At 44.4% G+C, this 17,550-nt stretch overlaps 1 protein-coding gene across 1 annotated transcript in view; it reads left to right on the plus strand.

Moving 5' to 3' along the window:
* The window catches only part of LOC138951241 (uncharacterized), a 53,578-nt gene that overhangs the window by 19,629 nt on the left and 16,399 nt on the right, over positions 1-17,550 (plus strand). The window contains exons 3-4 of the mRNA XM_070322891.1: positions 2,995-3,104; positions 4,283-4,357. Coding sequence (XP_070178992.1) covers positions 2,995-3,104; positions 4,283-4,357 — 185 coding nt within the window. The remainder of the gene's footprint in view (positions 1-2,994; positions 3,105-4,282; positions 4,358-17,550) is intronic.

Below are 17,550 nucleotides of genomic sequence, written 5' to 3' on the forward strand. Positions count from 1 at the left end.
GTCACTCCCGCTCACGAACACAACTCACACAACCCACCGGGGGCCAGGTCCGCACAGCTCGCTTCGTCGCCTCGGGGTCGTAGCCAGGTCTCTGTCAGGAACAGGATGTCAATGTTCTGTTCGATTAAGAAATGCTTAATTTCTGTCCTCTTCGATCTCTTGACTGCCGACAGACTGGGCATTGAAAACAACAACTTTCAGTCCGTTGCACAAGGGCGTTGGTATAGCAGACGCCAAGAGGGGAACTTGGATCAGGTTCGCGTGATCAACAGACGAGGATCACTGTGCGAGTATGATGAGCAGTGAATATGGTTGCCGATGATAACTGGAATCTTCCTACCTTCCCTCGCCTTTCTGTCAGCTCTGTAATGCCGCTTTCTGCCATCTCTGTAATGCCGCTTTCTGGCAGCTATGTAATGCCGCTTTCTGGCAGCTATGTAATGCCGCTTTCTGGCAGCTCTGTAATGCCGCTTTCTGCCAGTTCTGTAATGCCGCTTTCTGGCAGCTCTGTAATGCCGCTTTCTGGCAGTTCTGTAATGACGCTTTCTGTCAGCTCTGTAATGCCGCTTTCTGCCATCTCTGTAATGCCGCTTTCTGGCAGCTATGTAATGCCGCTTTCTGGCAGCTATGTAATGCCGCTTTCTGGTGGCTCTGTAATGTCGCTTTCTGCCAGCTCTGTAATGCCGCTTTCTGGCAGTTCTGTAATGCCGCTTTCTGCCAGCTCTGTAATGCCGCTTTCTGCCAGCTCTGCAATGCCGCTTTCTGGCAGTTCTGTAATGCCGCTTTCTGCCAGCTCTGTAATGCCGCTTTCTGCCAGCTCTGCAATGCCGCTTTCTGCCAGCTCTGTAATGCCGCTTTCTGCCAGCTCTGTAAAGTCGCTTTCTGCCAGCTCTGTAATGCCGCTTTCTGCCAGCTCTGTAATGCCGCTTTCTGCCAGCTCTGTAATGCTGCTTTCTGGTGGCTCTGTAATGTCGCTTTCTGCCAGCTCTGTAATGCCGCTTTCTGGCAGTTCTGTAATGCCGCTTTCTGCCAGCTCTGTAATGCCGCTTTCTGCCAGCTCTGCAATGCCGCTTTCTGCCAGCTCTGTAATGCCGCTTTCTGCCAGCTCTGTAAAGTCGCTTTCTGCCAGCTCTGTAATGCCGCTTTCTGCCAGCTCTGTAATGCCGCTTGCTGCCAGCTCTGTAATGCTGCTTTCTGCCAGCTCTGTAATGCCGCTTTCTGCCAGCTCTGTAATGCCGCTTTCTGCCTGCTCTGTAATGCCGCTTTCTGCCAGCTCTGTAATGCCGCTTTCTGCCAGCTCTGTAAAGCCGCTTTCTGCCAGCTCTGTAATGCCGCTTTCTGCCAGCTCTGTAATGCCGCTTTCTGCCATCTCTGTAATGCCGCTTTCTGGCAGCTATGTAATGCCGCTTTCTGGCAGCTATGTAATGCCGCTTTCTGGCAGCTCTGTAATGCCGCTTTCTGCCAGCTCTGTAATGCCGCTTTCTGCCAGCTCTGTAAGGCCGCTTTCTGTCAGCTCTGTAATGCCGCTTTCTGCCATCTCTGTAATGCCGCTTTCTGCCAGCTCTGTAATGCCGCTTTCTGCCAGCTCTGTAATGCCGCTTTCTGCCAGCTCTGTAATGCCGCTTTCTGGCAGCTCTGTAATGCCGCTTTCTGGCAGGTATGTGCCTGTGTAGACAGGGAAGCTTGCGAGAGTGTATTCCAAGATCATACAGTCACTGACACAGACAGGAGTGGGGGCGAGAGTGTAATCCAAGATCATACAGTCTCTGACACAGACAGGAGTGGGGGCGAGAGTGTGTTCCAAGATCATACAGTCTCTACAGACAGGAGTGGGGGCGAGAGTGTGTTCCAAGATCATACAGTCTCTGACACAGACAGGAGTGGAGGCGAGAGTGTGTTCCAAGATCACACAGTCTCTGACACAGACAGGAGTGGGGGCGAGAGTGTGTTCCAAGATCATACAGTCTCTGACACAGACAGGAGTGGGGGCGAGAGTGTGTTCCAAGATCATACAGTCTCTGACACAGACAGGAGTGGGGGCGAGAGTGTGTTCCAAGATCATACAGTCTCTGACACAGACAGGAGTGGGGGCGAGAGTGTGTTCCAAGATCATACAGTCTCTGACACATACAGGAGTGGGGGCGAGAGTGTGTTCCAAGATCATACAGTCTCGGGCACAGACAGGAATGGGGGCGAGAGTGTGTTCCAAGATCATACAGTCTCGGGCACAGACAGGAATGGGGGCGAGAGTGTGTTCCAAGATCATACAGTCTCGGGCACAGACAGGAGTCGGGGCGAGAGTGTGTTCCAAGATCATACAGTCTCTGACACAGACAGGAGTGGGGACGAAGATGAGGCGACACTGAAGGGGGTGGCAGGGGACAGAGGGTGGGGCTGACATGGTTTGGAGCGTTGCTTTAATGTTGGAAATCCAAGGTAGCAGGGTTAATCTTTAACAGAGTCTCTCTGCTGTAACGCTGCAAAGGAGCTAAGCGAGCGTGACTTGAGTCGTGCACCGGTTGGGTACACGAGGACGCAGCTGAGCGGTCAGTTGTACTGCTATGAAATTAAGAGCGTCTCAACACACAATGCGCCGATACTAGCCACAGTGCACTCAGTACGATGAAGATATCTCTGCGATCCAACGTCAGAGCCCGTAGAAAAAGGTACCATGGTGTACAGGGAGACATGATGCTTCACATACAACACAAAACATCCACGATCACACCTGCAGACAGCGCTAGTTAGCGAAAATCAAAAACACAGTCACATCAGCCGTCACAGGCGATCGTGAACAAAACTCGTATAATTATGTGTAACTGGGTAACATGTCAACTTGTTCACATTGTCGTTATGTTTCAGACATCACGAAGCTGTTTGTGTTACTTGGTAACATGTCAACTTGTTCACATTGTCGTTATGTTTCAGACATCACGAAGCTGTTTGTGTTACTTGGTAACATGTCAACTTGTTCACATTGTCGTTATGTTTCAGACATCACGCAGCACACAGACAGCGAGACTGAAAGAGAGAGAGAGACAGACACAGACAGCGCGACGGCTGAAGGAGAGGACGCCGGGACAGCTCCCCACAGGTCACGACAGGTCAGCTGACTTCTCCCTGCTGCACAGCTCTTGTCAATGACAAACTGGTGGTGGTGGTGATGAACCTTTTTTCCATAGGTTTGGCGACCTATTTACCCTTTAGGTAACCGATCACATGTGATCGGCGACTTAACATTTTGAACGGCTACCTTTATCGTGAATGGCTACTGCACCCTTTTTGTAAACTGCTACTTGAAACTGAACGGCGACTTTAAAATGTTTTCACAGCCAGCACTGCTACCAACTGAACCATCTCTCTAGCTGTGATGATAATGGTTTCACAGCCAGTACTGCTACCAACTGAACCATCTCTCTAGCCGTGATGATAATGGTTTCACAGCCAGTACTGCTACCAACTGAACCATCTCTCTAGCCGTGATGATAATGGTTTCACAGCCAGCACTGCTACCAACTGAACCCTCTCTCTAGCCGTGATGATAATGGTTTCACAGCTAGCACTGCTACCAACAGAACCATCTCTCTAGCCGTCATGATAATGGTGTCACAGTCAGTACTGCTACCAACTGAACCATCTCTCTAGCCGTGATGATAATGGTTTCACAACCAGCACTGCTACCAACTGAACCATCTCTCTAGCCGTGATAATAATGGTTTCACAGCCAGTACTGCTACCAACTGAACCATCTCTCTGGCCGTGCTAATAATGGTTTCACAACCAGCACTGCTACCAACTGAACCATATCTCTAGCCGTGATGATAATGGTTTCACAGCTAGCACTGCTACCAACAGAACCATCTCTCTAGCCGTGATGATAATGGTTTCACAGCCAGTACTGCTACCAACTGAACCATCTCTCTAGCCGTGATGATAATGGTTTCACAGCCAGTACTGCTACCAACTGAACCATCTCTCTAGCCGTGATTACAGTTCCACATAGCATTTGATCGGGAAGAAGACGATTGCATGTGTGTATAATTATGTGTGTGTGTGTGTGTGTGTGTGTGTGTGTTTGTGTGTGTGTGTGTGAGTCTGTGTGTGTGTATGTGTGTGTGTGTGTGTGGGGGGGGGGGTGTTCATGCCATAACTATGTGCGGGATGATGTGACGGAGCTGTATTGATGCAGCGCAGGAAGTCTAAGGAAAGTGACCGATAAAAAGGCAATGCAGGTCTGCTGCCAACTGTCATGAATTGTAACGGTCGTGTTCAATGTCTGCAGCTGTCAGAGGATCCAGAGGTCATCAAGAAAGGCTGGCTGAACATCCTCACAGACCCAACGCCGGGTGAAGACAAGGTACTGTGTACTGTCTTACTTCATGACAAGGTACTGTGCACTGTGTTACTTCATGACTTGGTACTGTGCACTGTGTTACTTCATGACTTGGTACTGTGCACTGTGTTACTTCATGACTTGGTACTGTGCACTGTCTTACTTCATGACTTGGTACTGTGCACTGTCTTACTTCATGACTTGTTACTGTGCACTGTCTTACTTCATGACTTGGTACTGTGCACTGTGTTACTTCATGACTTGGTACTGTGCACTGTGTTACTTCATGACTTGGTACTGTGCACTGTGTTACTTCATGACTTGGTACTGTGCACTGTGTTACTTCATGACTTGGTACTGTGCACTGTGTTACTTCATGACTTGGTACTGTGCACTGTGTTACTTCATGACAAGGTACTGTGCACTGTGTTACTTCATGACAAGGTACTGTGCACTGTGTTACTTCATGACTTGTTGGAGAAGACCAACTTTATCTGTTATTTGTAAGTTGCGCGTTTCTCACACCGAAATTAAACGTTGAGGCGATGACTTGTTTGGAAAATCATGTTGTACTAGCAGTTAGGGCCCGGCTTCGCCCGGGGTATTAGCATAGCCCTAATGAATTTATTCCAAGAACCATCACACAGGAGTATTTTGAATTAAATCTTAAATAACTATGAATGAAAACAAATGTGAGAATTATTTTTTTCCAAATCAAACGTTTGGGGGAAATGAGTTACCTACCTTTCTTATGTAAATTGAGCACTTTAGGACATTTAAAATACGGTATGGCCTGAAAAGCATTTGAACGCATATGTTGCCCATTGCTGAGTATCAACATCAATTCAATTCCTGCTAACATGTTTTTTATGGAATGAGTTGCATCCCTTTCTTGACAAAATTCAGGATGATCGAGCAGCTGGTTCAACTGATCATTTTACACACCTTGATAATGAAACGGTATGCTGGTATGATAAGAGTTACCTCCCTTCTATGGATAACAACGCACTATTTACCTCCCTTGCACTATATAGGCTTCATTCAACAATGGGGAAGATCATTATTCGAGGAAGGAAACAATGTCTCGAGAAACTAAAACCTAGGTGTATATATGTGGCTCCTGGGCAGTGTGCATTTACAATATCTTGTCCTAACCTTTTGCCATCTCTGAGAAATGGCGACCACAGACAGACAGACAGACAGACAGACACACACACACACACAGACACACACACACACACACACACACACACCCACACAGACACACAGACGCACACACACACACACACACACACAGTGGTGTAAACATGCCTGTTTGGGGTCCAGGTTTTTTTGCCGGTGATTGGGGTCCATGCTTAGTACACATACAATATCAAAACAAGAAGAGCAAACGCTCGATCGAGTCACTTTCGCAGTTCTGAATATTATATGAGGCATCAGATGGACAGGAAGAAATTGCTATTCACAACACAATGAGTCACGTTCACATAAAATTTGAGCCCGGTCACTTTTATAGTTTCCGAGAAAAGCCCAACGTTAAGTTGTGTGTTGCCGAACAGAAAAGGCTAGTTATCTCCCTTGTTTTTCTGATAACGTTCGTAAAAGGCTACAGATGTAAATATTTTGATGTAAAGAATAATCCTACAAAGTTTCAATCACATCCGATGAACTTTGTCAAAGATATAAAATGTCTAATTTTTCCTTTGACGCTGACCTGTGACCTTGAAAAAGGTCAAAGGTCAACGAAACCATCGTTAAAGTGTAGAGGTCATTGGAGGTCACGACTAAACAAAATATGAGCCCGATCGCTTTGATAGTTTCCGAGAAAAGATATAAAATGTCTAATTTTTCCTTTGACGCTGACCTGTGACCTTGAAAAAGGTCAAAGGTCAACGAAACCATCGTTAAAGTGTAGAGGTCATTGGAGGTCACGACTAAACAAAATATGAGCCCGATCGCTTTGATAGTTTCCGAGAAAAGTCCAACGTTAAGGTGGTGTCTACGGACGGCCGGACGGACTAACACTGACCGATTACATAGAGTCACTTTTTCTCAAGTGACTCAAAAACCACTTTTTCTTGAACAAATAGCTTCACAGCTATCTCAAAATCGGTTTTGTTTAACTCTCTGTGTTTTAGTAATGGAGAAAATTACCACTGAATGAAATGGGGTCCGGGGCTGAAATGGGGTCCAGGGTTTACACTCTGTGGTTATTTCTCGTTGGAAATGGGGTCCATGGTTTACACTCTGTGGTTATTTCTTGTTGGAAATGAGGTCTGATGAAGAAAGTAATCTTTCATGTCTGATCATCATTTTACGTTATAATCTTCGACCAAAGACCTAGTTTGAAGCCTAAAAGGCTGACCGGACCTCATTACCAACTCGAAATGACAACATTGTGTAAAAGGGCGATCTTTAAAATCTCCCTTTTGACCTCTTGTTTGACCTCCTCTTTTAGTTTCTGTTTGCATTTTAGATCAAACTTACCACCGAAGTAAATGAAGTCAGGGGTAGAAATGGGGTTTGTACAGTGTGGTTATTTCTAGGTGGTAATGAGAGAGAGAGAGAGAGAGAGAGAGAGAGAGAGAGAGAGAGAGAGAGAGAGAGAGAGAGAGAGAGAGAGAGAGAGAGAGAGAGAGAGAGAGAGAAAGAGAGAGAGAGAGAGAGAGAGAGAGAGAGAGAGAGAGAGAGAGAGAGAGAGAGAGAGAGAGAGAGAGAGAGAGACATTCAAACGGGGAAATGATACCTACAATATGAATATGAATATGAAATATTTATTGCAACATATTTAAAACAATGCCAAATTATAAAACACGCATAACATGAGTACAAACACATTCTGCTTAAACACAGAACGAATGAGAGTGCTCAGAGTATAACATGCATAACTGACAAAACAATCACATAATTCGCAATCAAGAAACGGCACTTGAGGAACATCATCATCTGGGTCTTCAACATTGGAATTTTTAATAAAACAGTTATTAAAGGCGTTAGCTTTGTCTTGGCTTAGTTCATAAACTTCGCCGTTGCCACAGATAGGCGGAATTTCGTCACCATATAATCCTTTCTTCTTCATGAATGATTTCACTAACTTCCACCAATCTTTTGTACCAAACTGCGTTAAATCTGAAACTTTTGCGTCTAATTCAGAATAATATTCTAAAATCTGTTCTCTTTTCTTTGCTGTAACAAGGTTACGTGCCTGGCGATAACTCAACCAATCTTCCGGCCGTTTACTTGTTTTGGCTTTCAAATGAATCTGATCACGTTGGTCTATTAACATTAAAATTTCAGGTGTAATCTAAGGTGCGTCGTTAGGACGTATTGTTACTTCTTTTACTGGCATGCACTGTTTGGCTATGTCCATAAATAGTGCAGCAAAAATATGAACACTTTCGTCAAACACCTCCTTCATGAGAATGTCTTGCCAGTTAACCTGAGAGAGTGCTTCGCAAAAACCATCAACATTTAGTTTACTATAATTAAAGAGTGTTCTTTTATAGGAATTATTTTTATTCACAATTCTGTTTAATACAATGTGTGGTACACTATGATCGCTACAAATAGGTGGCAACACATTCACTTGTTTAACTAACTGAGGGGTCTGGGTGATGATAAGGTCAATACATGTACTAGTGGTGGCAGTTACACGCGTTGGCGTATTCACAAGTTGACAGAGCTGGTGCGCCTGTAAAATATTCAAAAAGTTCCGCGATGGAGAGTTCAGGAAGTCGACGTTGAAATCGCCTAAAATCACAAATCTCAATCATTGGTTATTCACTCGCCTTAAGCTTTCATCAATTCAATCCCAATAATGAATATTAGCACTTGGTGGGCGATAGAATGAGCCGATCAAAATGCTTTCATGGCTCAACTTTGTCTCAATCCAGACTGCTTCAAGACCATCGACTTGGAGATCTTTCTTTCTTTATTTGGTGTTTAACGTCGTTTTCAACCACGAAGGTTATATCACGACAAGGGAAAGGGGACGGAGATGGGATAGGGGAAAGGGGGGAGATGGGATAGGGGAAAGGGGGGAGATGGGATAGAGCCACTTGTTAAGTGTTTCTTGTTCACAAAAGCACTAATAAAAAAATTGCTCCAGGGGCTTGCAACGTAGTACAATATATGACCTTACTGGGAGAATGCAAGTTTCCAGCACAAAGGACTAAACATTTCTTACATACTGCTTGACTAAAATCTTTACAAACATTGACTATATTCTATACAAGAACCACTTAACAAGGGTAATAAGTGAAGAATTTTATGGGTGAGAAAAGGAAAGTAAAAGGACTTTGGGGAGGCAGAAATAAAGAAACAAGAAAAAGATCCTAATTAGGTTCACGACATCGAGAGTGATGCGACCTTCTCTCAGAAGTTAGTAGAGAAGGCCCCCCCATCCACCACCCGGGGGATGCGCCTCTACGCCAATTAGGGGGCGCGAGGGACTTTCTTTCTTTCTTTCTTTATTTGGTGTTTAACGTCGTTTTCAACCATTCAAGGTTATTATATCGCGACGGGGAAAGGGGAGAGATGGGATAGAGCCACTTGTTAATTGTTTCTTGTTCACAAAAGCACTAATCAAAAAATTGCTCCAGGGGCTTGCAACGTAGTGCAATACATGACCTTACTGGGAGAATGCAAGTTTCCCCTAACCCGCGGGGGGTATCGACTTGGAGATCAGGTCGGGGTTTACAATATAAATGATTCTTCACATAAATGGCTACTCCCCCATGAGGATCACCTGGGCGGTCGAGGCGTACAGGAGGATTAAAATTAGGTATAATTAAAGATAAATTATTATCTGCAGGTGACAACCATGTTTCGGAAAGAGTAATCTAGATATGTTATAATATACATAGACAGTAGAATACAAATGCAGATGCTATCTTAATGAATAACAACAGTGTTAAATATCAACAATTTAACAATGGAAATGCATGGAGGGTTAACATTTTACAGTTCACAGGGCAAGCTTGCAAGTAGAGAGAGAGAGAGAGAGAGAGAGAGAGAGAGAGAGAGAGAGAGAGAGAGAGAGAGAGAGAGAGAGAGAGAGAGAGAGAGAGAGAGAGAGAGAGAGAGAGAGAGAGAGAGAGAGAGAGAGTAGTGGCATTCATATCATTCGAGATTAAACAATCAGAGTGCATTTCTGACTGTGAAATGAGGTCTGTTAGACTTAGAGGCACTGCTATCGCTTTAGTTTCTTTGAAGTAAACCGACGCTCGTTTTGTCCATGTCACAAGCAGCTGCTATTTGTTGAAGTTTAGATTCTATTATCACACAATACTGCAGATTCAGATTTGCTTTGAAACCGCAATTGAATCAAGGCCATGTCTAAACGAGTGGGTCTCCGATCGCTCAGGGGTTGAACAGACCACGAGAAAATTAATTCTTTGAAAAATTCTCACTCTCATTCTCAACAGAAAGTAGCAATGATGCTCCCCAGCGGTAAGTGTTCAAACAAAAGTATGTTTTAGGGGGCTCTGTGGTCAGAAACTGATGGTTTACGGAAGATGCCTTTAAATTTTGACCGTACGGTTTCTATAACTAATAAAGTCTTTGATGTTGAGCCATGTTCTATTTCTAAGAGCTGGTTCGTCTTGCAGAACTTCTTCTACTTCTAGTTTGCCGGGAGCCCTTCGGACCCTAAAGCACATGTGGAATCTCCGAAAGACAGCCTCTTTCTCAAGAGGGCCCCGTGGCTTCCTTTTCGGCGTCTTTCTTCCTTTTGTGTCTGTCACTAGAACCGAGCTTGAAGGTGCGTCCCCAGAGGCATCTGTATGCATCTTCTCTTGTTTTGCTTCATTTTTGGCACTGGAACATGAAGTTTGTTCGTGTGGGGCATGTTCAGCAAACTCTTGCCGTCTTCTCTTTCTCTTGTTCGCACCTTCATGGGCACCTGAAAGCTCTTGCAAGATTTCTCCATGTATCTCTTCTTCTTCATCCATCTCTTCTTCTGAGGTCTCTTCAGTTTTGTCACCATTCCTTGCTTCCCGCTGTTGAAACTGACCGTTGGCTGCCAGCAACACCTTGGCAACTTTAGCCTTCTGAAGTATGTCCATAGGCAGTGTGTAATATTTCCTGTGAATACGGATGTCATGACCCATAAACTCTGCTAAAAGGTCCTGGTCACCCTCTGAGATTGCTAGGCACTGCGTCATTGTTGCAACTTGCTTTCGGAGGTTGGTTGATCGGAATACGAATACGAATACGAATACGAATACTTTATTATCTCATACAGAGAAATTTCAGTGTGGTGCACATTAAAAGACAAAACAAATAATAAGACAACAGATAAAAATACCATACGAAGCATACTACACTCGCGCACGCATATGTACACTAACAGGAATAGTAACATGATTCCAAATAGGTAAATTGCCGTCAGCTTTAGCTAAAAGTTTACCGCTAAAAACTATCATTATCACAGGACTAGATATGTCATTGAACAATATTTATCACAGGACTAGTCATTCGAGGGTTATCACACTCAGCATAAGGGTGCACATCAAAGAATAAGAGTGCACATCAAAGGGTGCAGAGTTCTTGACACCAGCTTCCCGTGAGTAGCTCCAAATCACATCGCATGTTCTGAATGGTCTGTCACCTTCAGGTGTTGCAAAGACATAGGGGCTTGCTACTGCTTTTCCACTCTGTTTGCTTTGGAGTTGAAGAAGGTGATCAATCTTTTCTGTGACGTTTTGTGTGAGCAGGATGGCAGTTCTGTGGTTCAATTTCCCCCTCACTTCTATTCTTAACAGGGACTTCACAAGATGGAGCTCAAACTTGGAGAGAGATCCTACGACATCTGGGTGAAGTTCCTGTCCTTTCTTTCTGTTCTCATATTCTGTTTTTTTCAAGCGCTGAATCTCTCCTGCTCTTTTACGATTAAACAAAACTATCTCACACATTGTCGATTTGGCCAATGTTTGGTAATCATCCCATTCTTGGGCTGCTAGCCCTTCCTCTTGCACATGCTTAGTTAAAGCTGCAATGTCCTGGCATGTTGGGAGTACATTATCCTTGTCAAACTTGACTTTCTGCATGGACTGTTTAGCAACAGCTGAAACAAAGTCGCCCCAACTTGCCACAAACCAATCGATGAATTGCTCTGCGTCCTTTCGGGCCTTTTCATCTGTTAATCCGTCTGTTACTTTCTTGATTTCTGCACTTTTGGAGTGCTGCCCCAATGTTCTTGGCTAAATTGGGTTTCCTGAATGTGTGGGTTGCCTCATCGAATTGTCCAATTTGTTTAACAGCTTCAACTAGCTTTTCACAGTTTCTGGGTGAGAGTATATCATTGAGATTGTTCACACCGTATGATGTTCTCATCAGAAATACAGTTCTGGCTAATTCTCGCATTCTGCTGGACACATCGCCAGCTGTGTGTTCTTCCACATCTCTCCTGCCGAACTTTCGTGTACCATACTCTACGATGAGAGGATCACCTTCAACACATTTTGTGATATCATCATCGCGCATTCTACATAGGACTTGCTCCCAGAAAGCTTTCTTGGTACCTGTGGGCATTGGAAGCATACACCTGTTTTCACTAAAACCCCTTCTTTTTTTTTGCTCACCTGATGCAAAACAGATTTTTGAGTGCGCATTCAAGCTTTTGGGGGGATAGAGGGCCTTGCATTTTGTGCAGGGAAACAAGTTTTGGAATCAGATCTTTCTTTGAACTCTCACTGTCTCTGAACAGTTCTTTTCTTTCTTTCTTTATTTGGTGTTTAACGTCGTTTTCAACCAGGAAGGTTATATCGCGACGGGGAAAGGGGGGAGAGGGGATAGAGCCACTTGTCACTTGAGTTTTGTTCACAAAAGCACTAATAAAAAATTTGCTCCAGGGGCTTGCAACGTTAACTCAGGCATGGTACTGAAGGAATGGCAGTTTCAGCTGAAATAAAGCCGGGGGTCCAGGGGCAGCGCCCCGTTGTGGGGGTCAGGGGGCAACGCCCCCTGAAGCTGACGACTTTTTACTAATTCAAATGTGTTTAGTGCCCTCTCCTTGAAGCTGAGAGGGATATAAGTGAAAGATAACAAGGCTTGAGTAAGAAAAAATAATAATCTCAAGTCAATCAGCAGATTTTTTTTTTTTTGGATTTTTTTTTTTTTCCCCGGAATTTTTTTTTTCTTTTTTTTTTCGGATTTTCGTTTTCGGCGGATTTCCGCCGATCGGCGGAAGAGTACCATGCCTGGTTAACAGACATGAGACCAGCAAATTTTCAAAAAGTAGGAAAGAAAGCCGGGGTCCAGGGGCCGCTGAGGCCCCTGGTGGGGTCCAGGGGCAGCGCCCCGGTAGGGGGTTCAGGGGCCCCCCTGACGGAAAATGAATGTTAGAATTATAAAGGCCATTTTGAGGCCTCTCCTGATAGCAAAAAAATGAGATCATGCCTTTTTAAAAAGCTATAAAACCCACAAGAATAATATGTTTTAGCATGTTAAACAAAAGTGTGATTTATAACAATCACACACACACACACAAAACTTTCCCCTTATTTTTTCAGTTGCTAATGAAAGATGAAACACCCGACTACGTTCTCATCAACTAATTTCGGCGGTGCACTCGCCCTATCGCAAAAAAAAACAAACAAAAGTTCGCTTGCATTTATTTTATAGAATTCTCGCGACCTGGCAAAAAAAATGTCGATGCACCTCTAGCCCTATGTATCTGCTAGTGGTACCGGTCAGTATCGTCCACAACCAACCACTCAAAACGACGTACTTTGCCGTAACCTGACCCTGGGGTCCGGAGCCAAATCGCCGACCGGATTTTTGAGTGGGCGTGGTTTGCAGCGAGAGTTATCTTTTCCTAGCTTGCCCCATGCATAGATGCTACACCAAGTCCGTATTTCACCACGCAGTGTCCGTTGTCGCGCCACGTGCACACGGCCTGACCGGGAATGGATATCTTGGCGATACTGTCGCCAATGAGCTGGCGCCTTTCTTTCTTGTTGATAGTGACAGTCACTTCTTCTGACAACCAGTTGGCTTTGCACTTGTTTTTCACACTTTCGTCGTCGATCGTAAGAGCTTCCACAGCTGACAAAACAATACGGAACTCCAGACGCCATGATGCTACCTTTTTCACCTTCGGCGTTTGGAGATCGGCAGCCAATCAAAACAACCCACAAACCGCCATCGGTGAATAATTTAAGCCCCGGCGATAATCGTCGGAGATCGACAGCCAATCAAACGCGACCCATGATACTGCTATGGGTTCACGCGAGTGCTGGGGTGCGAATGCACTGACTTCAGACGCAGACAGCTTCAGCTGAACGGTTCATACCACCACCCCCCTCCCCCCTTTTTTCTCAACGAATTTGCATCGATCTCAAGAATGGTCTGTGAGCTAAGGAAAATATAAATCGGACCAGTCCCACGTTACGTAGTACAATATATTACCTTACTCGGAGAATGCAAGTTTCCAGTACAAAGGACTTAACATTTCTTACATACTGCTTGACTAAAATCTTTACAAACATTGACTATATTCTATACAAGAAACACTTAACAAGGGTAAATGGAGAAACAGAATCCGTTAGTCGCCTCTTAAGACATGCTGGGGAGCATCGGGTAAATTCTTTCCCCTAACCCGCGGGGGGAAAACAGTTCTTGTTATATTTGTAGTCGCCTTTGTTGAGTAAGATCTTCCAGGCTTCCTTTCTTGGTGTTGACTCTTTCTGTAGACTGAGAGCATGAGCGACCTCAGCTTGGTCCTTGTGCCATCTCTCGAGGTGTCTTGCCATTTTGATTACAAGTTGGCTGCAGTAGAAACAGCAATGTTTCTTGTCCCATTTCCTCCTCTCTCCAGTAGGTTCAGCATTAAACCTGGGAACACATGAATAAAAAGTGAAACTCAGAAACTACAAGTGTGTGAAATCTGGAGACCTTAATTTGCTTCATAACCATCAGAGAAAACACAAACTTATTCAAATAGAGGCATTACATGGAGTTAGTTCTGACGCCTTGAGAAAATATCCTCAAGGAAAGAGAACTGGGCTAGGGATAGAGAAAGCCTCTGTAAAACCAAGGTTTCTTTAACTAGTAATTCAAGTGCTAGAAACCTAAAGTTGGGTAACCGCTGAGGGAAAAGTAAGTTGTACCCTCCCTCTGCCCTCTGTACGAAATTGGCTCAGCCTAAATTGCCGCTTAGATAATCGTGCAGAAAGACCCGAGAAAGTATCCAAAGCTGAATCCCTGAACTGGAGTGCCGTGATTCAGCCTACAGATAAAAAGAGGGGTAGGCGCGGTAAAGCCGGAAGCCTATACCATACTGTGACACGTGAGACGTCACTTCGATGGCTGAGCCGAGAAGGCTAGAGAATTTAACAGGGCGAACAAATGCGTACTATTCTGTGATGTAGGAGAAAACTCATAGCACATTGCAAATATAAGAAAAATCCAGTGGCCGCCGCAGTGAAGGCTACAAAAAGAGTGTAGCTTGTTAACTCGCGGGAGAAGGCCCTGAGAGGCGTAATGCCGAAGTTGAATAACTGAACCACAAGGAATGTGATTCTAATTATTATTGGCAAAAAACATAAAAGTTCACTGTCTTTTGCGTATGGGATAAAAACAAACCCAATGCTAAAAACTTCTGTGCCAAACCTAAGTTTCGCCACATGATGGTGTCCTTAGTTCTTTCCGTAACCTCTTAAAATGAAACTCTGAAACTAAGGAATTTCTGCGAGTCCTTTGTGTTGCCCAGCGAAAGTCGCTGACAGAAGCCACTACCGTAAGAAGTAGGCTTCGCCGGAAATGTTCCGTCTGAGAAGTTACGGACAGTAGCTCAGTGACCCTAAAGATTTTTGAGTCAGAATGTGCACCAGTAAATTGGACATGTTCTGGCGAGCTGTCGGGAAAACCAAAGCTTATGACTCTTATGAGAAAGCGAGCGATTCCGTAAACAGTAAAAGCTGAGTTTGCTTTATATTTAATAGCTTGACTTGTTTTTCGTCGCTTAGGCGAAAAATTAGTGGCCATAGCAGCTTCATTTGAGAAGGCAGAAAAGAAGAGGTATGCAGCTTCACCATAGATGGGCGTACATACCGCAAAGCTGCCTAAGCCAGAGGGTCTAACCCTATGTGTGCTTGCTTAGCTTCATTATCTTGCCTAATCTGAGGCAGAATGTGGCAAGCTTGACTAGAAGGTGATGCAAAACAGCGTTCTAGCACTGAAGTATAAATTGCTATTATGTGAGTTGGGTTAAGATATGTAATTTAATGGAGGATACGTATGTGAATACGCGCCGCTTAATGCTAAGTGAACAATTTAACAAGAAGAGCAAACGCTCGATCGAGTCACTTTCGCAGTTCTGAATATTATATGAGGCATCAGATGGACAGGAAGAAATTGCTATTCACAACACAATGAGTCACGTTCACATAAAATTTGAGCCCGGTCACTTTTATAGTTTCCGAGAAAAGCCCAACGTTAAGTTGTGTGTTGCCGAACAGAAAAGGCTAGTTATCTCCCTTGTTTTTCTGATAACGTTCGTAAAAGGCTACAGATGTAAATACTTTGATGTAAAGAATAATCCTACAAAGTTTCAATCACATCCGATGAACTTTGTCAAAGATATAAAATGTCTAATTTTTCCTTTGACGCTGACCTGTGACCTTGAAAAAGGTCAAAGGTCAACGAAACCATCGTTAAAGTGTAGAGGTCATTGGAGGTCACGACTAAACAAAATATGAGCCCGATCGCTTTGATAGTTTCTGAGAAAAGTCCAACGTTAAGGTGGTGTCTACGGCCGGACGGACGGCCGGACGGCCGGCCGGACAGACTAACACTGACCGATTACATAGAGTCACTTTTTCTCAAGTGACTCAAAAACCAGAGATCTCAGGAACAAATTAAGATAGAACCTTACTTTTTGGTTTGTTTTTCTTGTTTGTTTGCTTAACGCCCAGCCGACCACGAAGGGCCATATCAGGGCGGAGCTGCTTTGACATATAACGTGCGCCACACACAAGACAGAAGTCGCAGCACAGGCTTCATGTCTCACCCAGTCACATTATTCTGACACCGGACCAACCAGTCCTAGCACTAACCCCATAATGCCAGACGCCAGGCGGAGCAGCCACTAGATTGCCAATTTTAAAGTCTTAGGTATGACCCGGCCGGGGTTCGAACCCACAACCTCCCGATCACGGGGCGGACGCCTTACCACTAGGCCAACCGTGCCGGTTGCTTTTCTTGTATTATACAGAAGAATAAGAACACTTCAAAAGAAGCATATTTTTCTGACTATTTGTTTGACTGCCGGTATAAATGAACATGTTAAATGACCCCCCTGTGACCCCAGAATTTGACAAGGGTCAACCAAACTAAAATGTCAGGAGATCATCAAACCCTAGAAGTGTGCAAAGTTTGAATGCTCTAAATTATTTCACTTGCATACAATCATATCATGCCTTACTTTGGTACTTGATTTCTTGGCTCAACATAGGTTGCCGACTCTGTTGTTGCAGGCGATTCATCAGCATATGGCTGGTCACTGCTGGAACTGGAGCTTGAAAGCAGATTGAAAGAAACATACATGTGTAAATCACCCAACCAAATTTTCTGTAACATAAAAAGGTAATCGCTGAAAGAGAGAAATAACTGACAGAATGAGTCATTGGGTAAACCCATCAAGATCAAGCGACATGTTTGCACAGATAGCAAGAAGAGAAACAGAGCATGACACAGTGTGAGAGAGTGAGAGAGAGAGAGAGAGAGAGAGAGAGAGAGAGAGAGAGAGAGAGAGAGAGAGAGAGAGAGAGAGAGAGAGAGAGAGAGAGAGAGAGAGAGAGAGAGAGAGAGAGGGTAATAGTTTTTTTTCTCTCTACAGTGAGGGACAGTGTCAGGGGTCGCGCTAGGATTTTTTAAATTGCGTACGGATGTCGGCAAAAAACCGCGTAAAGCAGAACTGATTTTGCGTCACACTATAATACAGTTAAATCATGTCAAAAGCACACATTTCACTCGCTTATTTCCGGTGCTCACATCGGCTCTAGAATTAGCAGCAAGCCCTGTCAACAAGGTCCGAAAACAAGGTGCGAAAAAACAATGACAACTTTCGCTGCAATCAATGATGGGCTTGAACTCAAAGCGTCTCTCAGCCAAGATTTGTCGCCACACGCCCAGTGCATTTTGGGTGTAAGCTCTGTTTCAGAAAACCGACCTGCGTTGCTTGGCGTCGCTTGCGACACTCTTATGCCGAGAGC

Source organism: Littorina saxatilis, linkage group LG16 (genome assembly GCF_037325665.1).
Source record: "Littorina saxatilis isolate snail1 linkage group LG16, US_GU_Lsax_2.0, whole genome shotgun sequence".
In the NCBI taxonomy this organism is placed as follows: domain Eukaryota; kingdom Metazoa; phylum Mollusca; class Gastropoda; order Littorinimorpha; family Littorinidae; genus Littorina; species Littorina saxatilis.